Source organism: Canis lupus, chromosome 17, assembly GCF_011100685.1.
Source record: "Canis lupus familiaris isolate Mischka breed German Shepherd chromosome 17, alternate assembly UU_Cfam_GSD_1.0, whole genome shotgun sequence".
NCBI lineage: Eukaryota > Metazoa > Chordata > Mammalia > Carnivora > Canidae > Canis > Canis lupus.
The window spans coordinates 63,274,996-63,290,623 of NC_049238.1; the positions used below are offsets into that span (position 1 = coordinate 63,274,996).

Sequence of the window (15,628 nt, forward strand, 5' to 3'; positions counted from 1 at the left end):
TTCAGAACGCAAGCTCCCGACCGCGACCTCCGCCCGAGCGTGTCTCCCTCCGGTGCCCGTGGAGCCCGTGGAGGGGGAGCCCCCTCTCCTTGGGACCCCCCGCCCGTCCCGTCTACTCACAAGCCGGCAGCGTCAGGCGGCAGCGGGCTCGACAGCGCCGTCCAGCTCGGCGCTGGAAGCTTCCTGCGACTGCAGTCCAGCAGCGGGATGCGGCACGAGCAGGGCGCGGGGCACAGGCCTGCCCGGGCGGCCGGCAGCAAGACGAGGACAGCCTGGGCGAGGGCGAGGGCGAGGGCGAGGAGCCGGGAAAGCGGTCCGGACCCACCACCCAGCAGCGGCTCCTCCCGGACGCCTTGGGGCGCCGGCGCCATCTTCCCCCCCGACCTGGACCCAGCCGCGAAGAGCTGCCAACGAGAAGAGACAGCCCGGCCGCGACGTCCGGCGGCTGCGCGGCCACCCCGGGCTAGGCGGTCGCCTGCAGCCTCCGAAGGGGGGAGAGGGGCGGATACGCACAGCAGCGGGGGCGGCGGCCGGGGACACACGGCACAGGCCTTGCGGACGACGCTCCTCCGCCCCGCCCCGCCCCGCCCCGCGACGCAACGTCCTCGCGCACAGGAGCCACCCAATCGGGGCCACGGAACGAGGTCGCGCGGGGGCGGGGCTCCGCGAGGAGGCGGGGCCGGTGAGTGGGGGTTTCTTAAGGAGGACTTTAAGGGGGCCGGCCCCTTGCCCCGCCCCTCTGGGCTCCGCCGCCGAGCCTCCGCTGGAGGGCGCAGTGGCCCCTTAAGAGGAGCCGCGGCTAGAGCTCTGCGAGGATTGGGCGCAGGTTGGATTGGGCGTTATCTACTTTGGGGTAGTAGCAAAGGATCTTTTTTCTAGGCTCCAAGAAAGGGGAATAATTGAAGAGCTACCTCCCTCATCGCGGACTCTGAAGGCAGATTGGTAACCTGGCGTTGGCCTCCAGAGCCCAGCTGGGGCCGCCCCCGCGCCCGCCCCCTCCCGCTGGGTGCAGCTCCTGGGCTCCTGCAAGCGGCCGGCGATCCCCGCTCTGTTCACAGGAAGCCTGTTATCACCATCAGCTGCTGGACTCCCTGAGCTCCGCAAGGCGGAGGCCTTGTTTATTCATCCGTGTACCTCCAGCTTCTTCTTTTTTTTTTTTTTGTAAGATTTTATTTATTCATGAGAGACACACAGAGAGAGGCGGAGACCTAGGGAGACAGAGGGAGAAGCAGGCAACCTGCGGGGAGCCCTGATGTGGGACTAGATCCCACCACCCCGGGGTAACGCCCTCAACCAAAGGCAGACGATCAGGAACCACTGAGACACCCAGGTGCCCGGTTCCTCCAGCCTCTATTCGAGCTTGGAGTTTAATAAATGTTGATGGGACTGCACCTACGAGGCATACCTCTAAGGAAAACACCCTGCTTTCCTCTGCTTTAGAGAAGCTGTCCTAGATGCTCACACTCAGAAAAGCAAAGGGGACATTAAAAGGGGATGTTAAGTAGTCAACAAAGCGAAGGCTGGGTATGACAAAATTTTTTTATTTAGCTAAAGCAGAGGTTATGAAAAACATACTGGGAAGAGCAAAGTCTGACCACCTTATGCTCACTCGGCCATTTATTATAACAAGTTTATGAATAAGAGTGGTGGCTCACCTATATGGTGCTTTTATGCTTTTCTTTTTTTAAATATTTTTTTAATTTTTTATGATAATCACACAGAGAGAGAAAGGCAGAGGGAGAAGCAGGCTCCATGCACCGGGAGCCCGACGTGGGATTCGATCCCGGGTCTCCAGGATCCGCCCTGGGCCAAAGGCAGGTGCCAAACCGCTGCGACACCCAGGGATCCCGCTTTTACACTTTTCAAAAAGCATTTGCATCTGCTACCTTGTTTGGTATCTGAATGACTGTTAAAATTGACAAGACGGTTATTGCCGATAAGAAAACAGGCCCAGAGAGGTTAAATGAAGTGTTGGGAACAAATTAAACTGAGTAAATTTGAAGATCTAGTTGGCTTTATGCAACATTCATGAACCAGGTGGCATTCCACCCAGCTAGTAAAAAGGAGCTCTGGGGAGATGTACTAAATGGAAGGCATTTGTAGGCAGAAAGGGGCAGAAAAACAAAGTTTCTAGCAAAAAGTTACCCCCTTTGGTGAGGAGAGAGGGGGTCTATCAGGCACATTAACTCACCAGTGCTGACCAGGTTAATTCCAGACTGATTGATTAGAAATCACAGTCCCAGGAGAGGCTAAAACTGTAATTAGGTTAGGTATTTGATCTTGGTTTGCTGATGTGGGGCTCAGCACAAGTGACTCCATTTTGGATGTGTTGTTTCTATTTCAACACAAGTTACCTGGAGCAGAGACAGACTGGCATTTACTAAGGGTTTTCTGACTCTTGCAAATTGAAAGACTGAACAGGTAAAAAAAAAAAAAAAAAAGAGAGAGAGAGAGAGAGAGAGATAATGCCTAGGTCATAGGGTTGTCCTAGGAAGTAACTGAAATCAATCTTTCCGTGGCAGGTTTGGAGTTACAATTATGCTTTTAAAACCCTTTTTTACATTTTTAAGATCAAAACGTTTCTTGGAATCAAAGACATATGCAATGCTCCAATCTGAACCAAACTTTAAAAGCCAAGACAGCAACGTGAAACTTACTCTTCCCTTCCCTTCCTGGCTGTTAAGCATGTTTAACAACCTCCACTAAGAAACCAGGCATAAGCAGGAGTATCATAGTACCTCTCTGAATTATAGTTTCAGAGCTTCCCTATGGGCACAATAGAAATTCATGCTCTTTATCCTGTGTCTTCCCCAATAAATTGTGCAGGTCACACCAGCTAGGAGCCCCTCCAAGTTCTTAATTCCTTCTGCACATTATTTTTTACCATTCTGATAGCATTTATATACACCTTCTATCTCTTGTATCCCCCATACAGGCTAGCACAGTACGTGTCATATAATAGACACACAATAAATGTTTGATAAATGAATAGATAATATTATTGTACTCTCTACTAGAAAAAACTACCTAAAATTTTTTCTTTAAACTTTTAGCATGGAAATTTTATTTTATAGCAATAAGAAGAATCATAGAATAAGACCCATACATATGTCCAACTAGATTTAACAAATACATGTTATTAATCAAGTTTAGTGATCACTTTCTCATTAACAATGGAATAAAGTTTTTACATTCATTGTCCTAAAATTGTCCTTTTAATCCTTGGGTGCCAAGTACCTGGGCCAAGTTTTCTGAGTTCAGTGTAGCCCATAAACCTGAGACCACACCAATTCCAGATTACTCATTTTGGATCCCCTCTTGCAGACCTTTCTATAAACAACAGATCTTTGTATAAACACCATCCCCTTAAAATTTTTTATCTGCCCCATCTCCCATTTTCTCAGGACTTTGCTCTTTGCTAAGGCATAGCTGACTAATCTAGCCAATTTTACTCTCCTAAACTAGATATCCCAAAATCACTCACACTTTTGCCTCTTTCTTACTTCCCAAATCCAATCAGTCACTGGGCTTTATTGATTTCCCCTAAGGAATGTCAGAAATCTTTCCCTTCTTCCCATCCCCACTGCTACTGTCTTTGTACAGACCTTCTTCTCTCATGGGTATTAATCCAGTAACCTCTGAACCCATCTCTTGTCCTCACCCCTCTGCCAGAACTATTTTTCCACAGCATACTGATATAAATATGTTGTTAGTTTCTCCCTGCAAAGAAGATTTGAGGAGTGCCTGGTTGGCTCAGTCAGTAGAGCATGTGCCTCTTGATCTTGAGGTTGTGAGTTCAAGCCCTGCATTGTGTGTAGAGATTACTTAAATCTTAAAAAGAAAAAAAATTGGTGTTCCCAGTGGTTTTTATTCTGGTTTTGGTGTTTTCCCCAATGTTTTATAGAGAACATAGATTATTTTGGAAAACAGAAAAAAACATACTTTTTATTAATGACTTAACATTGCCTGTAATATCAAATTCCAAATTCTCTGTTCTACCATTGAAGATTCCACAGTCAGGGCCCAACCTAACTACCTCCCACATTTCCCATGATCTCCTCACCATGTTCTCCATATTCCAGCCACAGGAAATTATTTGCCTTTCATAAATTGGTCCATGCATGTCTATACTTATTTGTACATGCTGTTCCTTCTAGAGGTTGTCCTACCCTACCTTCTCCAGCCAGACATTTCTTACTTTTTGAGGTTCTTCCTCTTTAAAGATTTCTTTAACTCTTCCAGGCATTCAGTAGTTTCCACCTCCACTTTTCAACCACAGTCCATGGCATTATATATATTTTCATATTTGTCAACTCCATCCCATTGTGTTGAAAATAACTTTTTCTAGTTGTCCTCCTAAGTAAGATATCTCTATACTCATTTTATATCCCTGGTGCTAAGTGCAGTGTCTGGGATATAAGAGATAGCAAATGAATATTTGTGACTGAATAAATTATTGTTAACTCCACTGTTTCTCATTATTTACAAGAGCCAAATTATGGAAGCAGCCCAAGTGTCCACCCAGAGATGAATGGATAAGGAAGATACAGAGTGTGTGTGTGTGTGTGTGTATACATATACATATATATATTCCATTATATATACATATAACATACCCTAAAAAAGAATGAAATTTTGCCATTTGCAACAACATGGATGGAGCTAGAGAGTATAATGGTAAGTGAAATAAGTCCATCAGAGAAAGACAAATAACACATAATTTCACTCATATGTAGAGTTTAAGAAACAAAACAAATGAACAAAGGAAAAAGGAGAGAGAGAGAAACCAAGAAATGGATTTTTTAAAAAGATTTTATTTATTTATTCAAGAGAGACAGAGAGAGAGAGAGATGCAGATACACAGGCAGAGGGAGAAGCAGGCTCCATGCAGGGAGCCCAACACAGGGCACAGGACTCAATCCAGGGTCTCTAGGATCAGGCCCTGGACCGAAGGCGGCGCTAAACTGCTGAGCCACGCGGGCTGCCCTAGAAGTGGACTTTTAATGCAGAGAACAACTAATGGTTATCAGAGGGGAGGGGAGGGGGAATGGGTGAAATAGCTGATGCGATTAAGGAGGGCACTTGTGACGAGCACCAGGTGTTTCATGGAAATGTTGAGTCATCATATTGTACACCTGAAACTAATATCACACTGTATGTTAACTATACTGAATTAACATAAAAAGCATAATTTTAAAAAAGAAACTTCACTCTTACTGAACTTAAAAAACAAAGAAACAAAAAACTTCACTCTGCTCTTACTGAAGCAGCACAAATCTATTTAGAATGCGTTTTGCCTCCTTCCATTTCCTCCTTCCTCAATCTCCTTTTCCCGCTAAAGCAAAGAGGAAATAATGATAATAATTACTTTTCATTGAAGCAAAATCTAAAGCCATAAAAAAACAGATAAACTAGACTTCATAAAATTTAAAAACTTTTGTGCAGCAAAAAAAGTGAAAAGACAACCCATGAAATGGCAGAAAATATTTGTGAATCCTCTATCTCATAAAGATATAAATAACTCCTGAAGACACCTGGGTGGCTCAGGGGTTGAGCGTCTGCCTTTGGTTCAGGGCGTGATCCTGGAGTGGGGGATGGAGTCTCACATTGGGTTCCCTGCAGGGAGCCTGCTTCTCCCTCTGCCTGTGTCTCTGCCTCTCTCTGTGTGTCTCTCACGAATAAATAAAACCTTAAGAAAAAAAAACTTAAAAAAATAATAACTCCTATAACTTGGAGTAACTCCTACAACTTGGGTGGCTCAGTTTGTTGGGCATCGGACTCTTGGTTTCAACTCAGGTCATGACCTCAGAGTTGTGGGTTTGAGCCCCACATTGGGCTCCGCACTTGGTGCAGTCTGCTCACCCTCTGCTCCTCCCCTTCTGCTCCTCCTCCCCACCCCCTCAAGCTATCTCTCTCTTTTTCTCTAAAATAAATAAATAAATAAACTTTAAAGAAAACCTCCTACAACTTAATTTAAAAAAATTGAAGACTGGACAAAGGACTTAGACATTTTTGTAAAGAAGATATACAGTGGCCAATAAGCACATGAAAAAAAATGCTCAACATCCTTAATCATTAAGGAAATGCAAATCAAAACCATAGTGAGATAGCACTTTACACCCATCAGGATGGTTATTATCAAAAAGAAAGCACCCCACAAAACAAAAACAAAACCAAAAAGTAAAGAGTGTTGTGAGAATGTGAAACTGGAACTCTTGTGCATTGCTGGTAGGGATGTAAAATGGTGCGGCTGTTGTGGAAAATGGTATGGCATTTCCTTGAAAACTTAAACATAGAGTTATCCTACCACTCAGCAATTCCACATCTGGATATATACCCAAAAGAATTAAAAGCAAGGATTTGAAGAAATATTTGCATACCCATGTTCATAGCAGCATTACTCACAATCAGCTAAAAAGTGGAAGCAACCCAAGTGTCCTTCAACAGATGAATGGATAAAGAAAATGTATATACACTCAAAAGAATATCATTCACCCTTGAAAAGGAAGGGAATTCTGACACAGGCTACAACATGGATGAAACTTGAAGATATTATACTAAGTGAAATAAACCAGTCACAGAAAGATAAATACGGTTAATTCCATTTACATGAGGTATCTAAAGCAGTCAAATTCATAGGGACAGAAAATAGAATGGTAGTTGCCAGGGGCTGAGGAGATCATTGGAGAAAGGATAGACTTTTCAATAAATGGGGCTGAGATCATTAGATAATCATACAGGGAAAAAAATGAAACTAGATCCTTTCTCACACCACACACGCAAAAAAATCAATTCAAGACCTAAAAATGAAAAGTAAAACCATGAAACTTTTATAAGGGAATAATAAAAACTATCTTTTTCATTTTGGAATAGAAAAGGATGTCTTAAGCGGCGCCTAGATGACTCAGTCAGTTAAGCGTCTACTTTCAGCTCAGGTCATGATCCCGGGGTCCTAGGAGAGAGGCTGCATTAGGCTCCCTGCTCAGTGGGGATCCTGCTTCTCCCTCTCCCTCTACCTGTTGCTCCAACTACATGTTCTCTTTCTCTTTCTCTCTCTCTGTCAAATAATAAATAAATAAAATCTTTTTTTAAAAAAGGAAAAGAATGCCTTAAAACAGAAAAAGATAATCATAAAAAAAGAATGAAAAATATGCAGACATCAAAATAAACTTTCAGTCACAAAAGACACCAGTAAAAGATACAACATACATCACCAACAGTCTCTCTAATTTGCAAAGATTTCCTACAAATCAATAGGAAAAAGGCAAACAACCTAAAAGAAAAATGGGCATAAAATTTAAAGGTGCACTTCAAAATAAAAAAAATACAAATAGCCAAAAAGCACATGATACATTGTTTAATCTATGTGTCAGGAATGTGAAATTTTTTTTTTCAAAAAAGGAATGTGAAATATTAAAGCCACAATGAAATACCACAACATGTATCAGATTGATAAAAATTACAAAACCTGACAATCCTGGGTGTTGGTAAGAAAATGGAGCAACAAGGTGTCTTATCAAAGCTAATGGGGATAGGTATTAGTGTAACCACTTTGCAAAACAGTATGGGGTTATATCTAAGATATATCTGAAAATGTACATATATCACAATGCAGCAGTTCCATTTTGGGGTATACACCTTAGAGATAGGCATACTTACCACCTGGATACATGCACCAAAATGTAGACAGCAGCTTTATTATAATTGCCAAGAACTAGAAACAACCCAAACATAATGTTGAGCCCAAAATCCAAATCACAAGAGTGCTAATTATTGTGCCAAATCACAATAATTAATAATCATATTATTTTTCTTCATATAAAGCTTAAAAACAAAGAAATATTTATTTAGAACGCATACACAGTAAAACTATAAAGAAAAGAAAAGCAATGATTCTTATGAAAGCTAAGAGTGATGACCTCTACACAGAAGGAAGACAACTGTGATTGATACAGAACACACAGGGAACTTCTGGAGTTCCAGTAGTATTCTGTTTCTTGACTTGGAGAGCAGTTACATGGTTTTACTTTATAACCAAAGTGTAGATTTCTATTTTTTTACACTTTTCTATATGTTATATTTTATAATAGATTAAAACTGACAAATCTGCCAAAATGAATCAATACATAAGTGCAGCACAATTCCAATAAAAAATTTTGACATGAAACTTGACAAGTTGATTCTAAAAGCATAAAGAACAGAGGGCCAAGAAAAACCAGGACTATTTTTATAAAAAAATAATTAAGTCAAAGGCTTGATCCTTCCAGGTAATATGACTTATAATAATACTCTAGTTTTTAAGAAACTAGGGACAAGACATACGGGTAAACAAGAACAAAATAGAAAGGGACATCTGGGTGGCTCAGTCAGTTGAGTGCCTGACTCTTGATTTTGGCTCAGGTCATGATCTCAGGGTCATGAGATTGAGCTGCACATTGGGCTCCATGCTCAGCATGGAGTCTGCTTGAGATGCTCTGTCTCCCCCTTCCTCTCCTTCTGCCCCTTGCCCTGCTAGCATGTGTGCTCTCTCTAAATAAATAAAAATATTTAAAATAAATAAATAAAATCTTTAAAATAAATAAAATTAAAAATTAGGGGCACCTGGGTGGCTCAGTCAGTTGGGTGTCTACCTTTGGCTCAGGTCATGATCCTAGGGTCCTGAGATCAAGCCCCATCTTGGGCTCCCTGCTTGTGGAGAGCCTGCTTTTCCCTCTCCTTCCTGCTTGTGCACTTTTTGCGCGCGCTCTCTCTCTCTCTCTCTCTCACTCTCTCTCTCAAATAAATAAGTGAAGTCTTAAAAGTTTTTTTTTTTTTTTTTTAAAAAGGACAGCATAGGGATTCCAGAAATCAAGTTATGCCCACAGGAAAACTTCACATAAGATGCAGGTCACATTACAAATCAACAAATACAGAATGTAAAATATAAAAGAGACCCCTAACTTACATTCTAACAAAAATAAAACCCTAATAGAATAAATACCTCAGGGTAGAGAAGAAACTACTCTTTGCCCATGATATCTATTCTCCTATTCTTCCATAATAATCACATCATAGTTGGGCACATTTTCTAGCCTTCCTTGCAGATGAAATTAATTTCTTATAGTGGGATGTAAGCAGAAATGCTGACTGCCACTTGCAGCTCTGGAACTTGACATTAGTTATGCCTCTTCCACGCTTTCCTTTTCTTTCCTGCCGGTTGGAATTTGAATATGGCAATCCAACTTGGCTATACAACATGGAGATGTGCCCAAGGGGATGGCAAACCCAGGAGATGGTATGAATCTGTCTCCCCAAATGTCCATGTACAGCAAAGCCACCCCGGCAACTGGGACTATACTCATCTTGGGACCGCTTTTGTGAGTGAAAAAATGTCTCTGTTCTTTAACACATACCATTTTGGGGTCTCTTTGTTATGGCATCTAGTCTTCACAGACACAGAAATATTTTGCAACCATGACTCAAAGAGCACCAATAAGATGGATAAATCTGCCTACGTGATAAAATGAAAACATCTATACCACAAAACACCATAAATAATGTAAAAATAGAAGCTATAACTGAAAGCAGATATTTATAATGCATCCCCAGAGTATATAAAAAATTCCTCAGATCAGTAGAGAAAAGATAACCCAATAGAAACACAAATAAAGGAAATAAACATGAAATCAGAGAAGAAACCAAATGGCCCAGTAAACATTATAAAACATGTTCAACTTTAATAGTAATCAGATAAATGTAAATGTAAATTAAATCAGATAAATGTAAATTAAAACTACCCCCCAAGAAATACCATTCACATCCACAAATTTAACACAAATCAACAAATTTAACACAAATATGAAAGTCTAACAATACCAAATGTTGGCCATAAGCAGCAGGAACTCTTGTACCCTGTTTTTATAGCGGCTCAAGTGAATATAACTACTTCAGAGAATAAACTGGAAAGACCTAGTAAAGTTGAAGATGCACATTAAAATAATAGAGTAATTCCATTCCTAGGCATATTTCCTAGAGAAACTCTTGTACATCGATATACATGAGTGCTAATTGCAGCATTATTTATGATAGTTGAAAATTAGAATCAACCTGAAAGTCCACCAACAAGAAAATAGATATAGTAGCACCAAAAATAAATCTCAAAACTTAATGGCAAATGGAAAAAAGCGAACTGCCAGCAGATATATCTGGTATATCCAAAATACACAGTCAAAAATATGCAAAAAAATAACATGTAGTAAAAACATGTGAATAATAAACACCAAATTCAAGAATATTGTGGCCTCTGTGAAGAGAAGGTGGGGAATGGGTGTATGTGTGTGTGTGAGAGAGAGAGAGAGAGAGATCGCACGAACATATGCTTTTGATTTTTTTAAGAGATTTTTTTTTTTAATTTTATTTATTCATGAGAGACACACAGAGAGAGGCAGAGACACAGGCAGAGGGAGAAGCAGGCTCCATGGAGGGAGCCCCTCTTGGGACTCGATCCCAGGACTCCATAATCACCCCCTGAGCCAAAGGCAGATGCTCAACCACCCAGGCATCCCTGGATTGTTTTTATAAGGGCAGCAATCAACCTCTGCACGGAGGTTCTGCCAATGTATGTTTGCTTCCCCCAGAATGGGAAGCAAAACTCTATGAAAAACCTTTTATATATTCCTATAGGCTTTTAAACAGTCCTATTTACAGTTCTGTTTGAATTTAGTCTCTTCCCCTCCATTATAATTTTTTTCAAGTTATCCCCAAAAGCAATGGTCCTTAAATTTCGGCAACTAACAGGATCACCTGAAGGGCTTATTAATATACAGATTGTTGGGCTGGTTCTCAGAATATCTGATTCTGCAGGTCTAGGGTAGCATTGGAGAACCCTGTACTAACATGTTTCCAGGTGATGCTCCTGTGCCTGACCCACGGACCATACTTTGAGAACCACACTCTGAGACCTTCAGTGAAGTCTATTATATGAAGCCTATGTGTTCTGGTGCTGTGGGGAGTCAGAGCAGTGAAAGAAAATGCGGCACTCTCTACATTCATCTTGGGCCGAGGTCAGCATGGAAGCTCATAATTCTAGGTGGCAAAGAGTAGTGCCTACAAGGGCAGCAGGTGGGAGCCAGGTGTCAGTGCAATGAGTTTGATAGGAACCCCCTTTTCCCTAAATACGTGCCTGAACAGGTATGTATGATGTAACTGGCTGGGGAACCAACTTCCCATCAAACCATGCCCCCTCCGCTCCCCCTCCTCTGTCCTCAGCATAAGCTCCAGTTTTACACCACAGGGTTGGCAGGGAGGTGGTTAAAATGCTGACTCCATTGTGTTCCCAACAAATCAACCTGTCCCTGGACTGCTGGAGCTTCTTAGTCCCATTATCTTATTTTCAGCTGGCTGGGCCACTCCCCAGGCCTGCTTCTTTATCCTCCCAAGGTTGGGGGCGGGGAGGTGGGGGGAACCTGTTGTCACTGTGGTTGAGACACTTGCAATGGTTTAATAGGCCCTTGGGAACCTCAGGGTTTGATTATTCTCAGCAATCAGCAGGAGCAGTCGCGCGTTTCTGGGCTCTCCAGCTTCACCCTGCTCACCAGCCTTCCAAGCCTGGAATGGACTCACAAACTCTATAGGTGACTAAAAGCCCAGGGAACTTGTATGTGTGCCTGCATGGGTGTATGCGTGTGTGTGCACGTGCGTGCATGTACATGTGCACACAGTTGTTCAAGGGGGAGCTGAAAGCTAGTGTGCAGAAGAAAGCCAGAGGCCTCGGGCTGATCATTATCTCCAGGCCAGAAACTTCCAGTCCCTAAATGGGACCCTGGTGCTCTGCCAAACAACCAGACTCACTCTGCATAATGAAGTTCTCATTGATTATCCTGTTGATGTCCCAAGAAACAGGGGCAGGGGAGGTCCATCTGCTGCCAGCCTCCGTTCCTTGTTCCACTGCCCTGTAGAAATTAGGGTGCCCCTGCAACTTCCCCATCGCCTCACTTCCCCAGCACAACAGCGCATCCACAAGGGACTCCAGGCCTGGGGCTGACCTGAAGTGACAGCAACCGTTTACTAATTGGACTAATGAGAGGCATGGGCAGGGAGAGAAAGAAAAGTGGGAAGAGCAAAAAAGAAGGGGATAAAGACAGGACCATCTTACAGCCCAGGAGTTCAGGAGTAGATTTCAGGTTGGAACCAGCAGCTCATTCCCTGAGCATCCCCAGGGCAGGCGGGGATTTGGAGGTGGTTTTGCGGAATTCATATGTTTTACAGGTAACTTTTAATTTTTCATCAGCAAACTGTAATTGCCCCCATTTCCTGAATGCCTGTGTTCAGGCACTTTACTGCTTTCTGTGCATGATCCGAGTTCATCTTTACAAGATCCGTATGAGAGGGGAATCCTTATATTCATTTTGCCCATGACAAAACTGAAGCCCAGGGCAGCCCTGGTGGCGCAGCGGTTTAGAGCCACCTGCAACCTGAGGTGTGATCCTGAAGACCCAGGATCGAGTCCCACGTCAGGCTCCCTGCATGGAGCCTGCATCTCCCTCTGCCTGTGTCTCTGCCTCTCTCTCTCTCTCTCTCTCTCTCTCTTTCTCTGTGTCCCTATGAATAAATAAATAAAATCTTAAAAAAAAAACAAAACTGAAGCCCAAAGAGGTTTGCCCAAAGTCACACATGTAGTAAATAACAGAGCCCAAACTCTGAACCACTGCCATAGTGGGAAGTAAAAGCTAATGAGGCTCCGCACACACACATACCTGTAGCATTTACTGAGCTTTCTTCTCTTCAGGCACATAGTACTAAGCCCTTTTGGGTAGCAGGACCCCCCAACCCTATAGGGCAGATAGGTTTATTTTCCTCATTTTATAGAGAAGGAAACTCGGGCTCAGAAAGGGGAAGTAATGTGTCTACGGCCCCATGGCTAAAACCTGTGAGAGCAGGGATTTGCTATCCATCTACCAGGAATGCTCACCTTATTTCCCCATCTCTCTTCATCTCTCTGCCCTGAGCTTTTGCTGACATCCTGCATAAGAGAACTTAAGCTGCAAGAATGGTGGGATGGCTTATTTCGCTAGAGAGGAGGTTCCAGTTTCGAGCAGGGGAACAGGGTCGCCGTGAGATTTAGCCTATGGAACCAAAGTCCTGAGCAAGTGCCCGAGGGCAAGTTGTCAGGCCCCGGGACCTGGGGCTTGTAATGTCTGCGTGTGCAAGGGTTCCTCCAAGGCAACCTAACAGGGCTGCTGGGGGCTCACTCCCCTCTCCAGACAGGGTCTTGAGGGAGCTATGAACAGCATGAAATTCATCCTCAACATTTTAAGACTTAATTTTTTTTTTTTATTTCTGTGAATGAGGTCAATGGAGTGAGCTGCACTGGCAGCTGCATCCTTCCTGTTTGTCCTCATGAAGCAGTTCCAGCTGACCAGCCACCGGGAACCTGCTGCTTAAGCAACTCATAGTGAACTACAATCAGCACAGCACACGGAGGGCTTGCCAGGCAGGGGTCAGCACCCTCCTGGGACTGCAGGCCTGCCTTGCAGAGAGGAGCCAAGGATTAAGAAACAGAAGCGCAGCTGATGTGTGCATATCGAGCTCGCCTCTGCTCTCTACTTCTCTTGGGGGTGTGTGTGTGTGTGTTTTAATAAATAAATAAATAAATGCTTGTAGGCAAGTTCAAATCACACAGAATATAAAGTAAAAAGTGAAACTTCCCCTCCCAGGCACACCCACCCACCAGGGATAGCCAGCCACTGCTAACCATTTGTCATCTTTTTATGCCTTTTTTCTGCTGAATCTTGGTATAAATATGAGCTTCCATTTTTTAATTATTTTATTACACAATGGGATTGCTATGCTGATCTCCAATGTAATAACTAGTTCTCCAAAACATGATAGCAATTTACGTGATTTAGCCACCAACAGTGTAAAAAAGGGCTCGTTTCCTCCCATCCGAGCCAACAGTGATTGTTTTGTAGTAAAACAACATGGCACTATTGTAAAACTTGTAAAAATGCCTCTCCCACTCATTCCCTTTCCTTCTGTGCTTTCCCCTGCTTTCTATTAAATTCTTGACCTGTGACTCGTGCATATTACACAGAATCCAAAGGTCAGTAGATGAGAAAGCAAGGGGTGGGGTGCCTGGGTGGCTCAGTCAGTTTTACCTTTGGGAGCTCAGATCATGATCCTGGGATCGAGCCCCACATTGAAGCAGCAGCAGCAGCAGCAGCAGCAGCAGCAGCAGCAGCAACAGCAGCATCATCCTCGTTGTCATCGTCGTTATCATCATCATTATCATCATGGGCCTCCCTGCTCAGCAGGGAGTCTGCTTCTCCCTTGGCCCCTCCCCTTGCTCCTGCTCTCTCTCTCTTCTCTCAAATAAGTAAAATCTTGAAAAAAAAAAAAAAAAAAAAGCAAGGGATGGCAGGGAAGACTGGCTCATCAACTGGGATACACAGGATACAGCATTAATTACTCTGTAAAAGGTGATGCCAACACATCATATGTATTTACAGCTCATTAGCTGGCAAAAAAAGGTATGCACAGGACTCCTTGCTAGTTTCAGGATCTCATTTGATCCTCAAATAATCACTTGGTTAGAAGGAGCAAGCAGTATTTCCCCATTTTAGATATGATAAAGAAGAATGAACAAATTTGAGTGATTGCCTAGGGTCACAGTGCTATCCGTGTTCTCTCCCTTATACAACATCCACAACTTTTATATGTGTGTAAAATATAGGCTTGTGTGTGTGTAGAAACACCACTAAATGCACAATGTATAACTTATAACACATATTTAGGTCACACCCCATTTTACACTTACAGGTATAACCTAGGTGTAATCACTATGTGTGTAATGCAATGCACATAAAATGTCAGAGGTGGTACAAGAGATACTAAGAACTCTACTGAAATGTCACCTGGCAGGCCCTGACAAAGGTGTATTAGGTAGGGACTAAAAGGGATTGGGAAATGAACAGTAAATGAGATCTCTTACAGTCATGGTTCTGGAACAATGTCTAACAGGATGAGTGCATGAAATCTTGAAGTCAGATATACCTGAGTTCAAGTCCTATTTTAACCACATACTAGATGCATGACCTTGGACAACTGAGCTAAGTTCTCTGGGCCTCAGTTTTCTCACCTGTCACAAAGAGATATTATTCTCCACCTCATAAGATGGGTGAGTGAATGAAATGAGATAATGCACGCAAAACACCTTGCAATAGGCATGGAACATGTAAGTCTCAATGAGTGTTAGTTACTACTAATTTTTATTATATGTTTGCCTATATTCTTATTTGTTTTTTTTTAAGGTTTATTTATTTAATTGAGAGAGAGAGAGAGAGAGAGAGAAAGTGAGCTCGTGGGGGAAGAAGCAGAGGGAGAGAATCTCTAAGCAGACTCTTAATTGAGCATGGAGCCCAATGCAGGGCTTAATTCCACAACCCGTGAGATCATGACCTGAGCCAAAACCAAGAGTTGGCTTCTTAACTGACCGAGCCACCCAGGCGCCCCTATGCCCCTATTCTTATTTTTTCAGATTCAACACAGTTCAGCTGTACATAAAACTGAACCCATGACTGAAGAAGTGGCATTAATGAAAAATAAAAGCAATGGTTCTCAGCCCTGGGTGCCCACTAGAATTATTCATCTG

The 15,628-nt window shown here is 42.9% G+C and overlaps 1 protein-coding gene and 1 long non-coding RNA gene across 35 annotated transcripts in view; one reads left to right on the forward strand and one right to left on the reverse strand.

The window, feature by feature from the left end:
- Positions 1-15,628, reverse strand: part of LRIG2 (leucine rich repeats and immunoglobulin like domains 2) — a 153,660-nt gene that overhangs the window by 60,709 nt on the left and 77,323 nt on the right. For 2 of the 34 annotated variants that reach the window (XM_038562314.1, XM_038562313.1), the window contains exon 1: positions 121-578. The exons of 30 other annotated variants lie outside the window; for them this stretch is intronic. In XM_038562314.1, coding sequence (XP_038418242.1) covers positions 121-371 — 251 coding nt within the window. In that variant the 5' untranslated portion in view covers positions 372-578. Of the gene's footprint in view, positions 1-120; positions 579-15,628 lie in introns of those variants that run through there. 2 more of the 34 variants (XM_038562328.1, XM_038562327.1) reach the window with 1 other exon arrangement.
- On the forward strand, positions 583-2,480 carry LOC111090737. The gene is made up of 2 exons (XR_005372792.1): positions 583-682; positions 880-2,480. It is a non-coding gene; the product is annotated as an uncharacterized LOC111090737 (long non-coding RNA).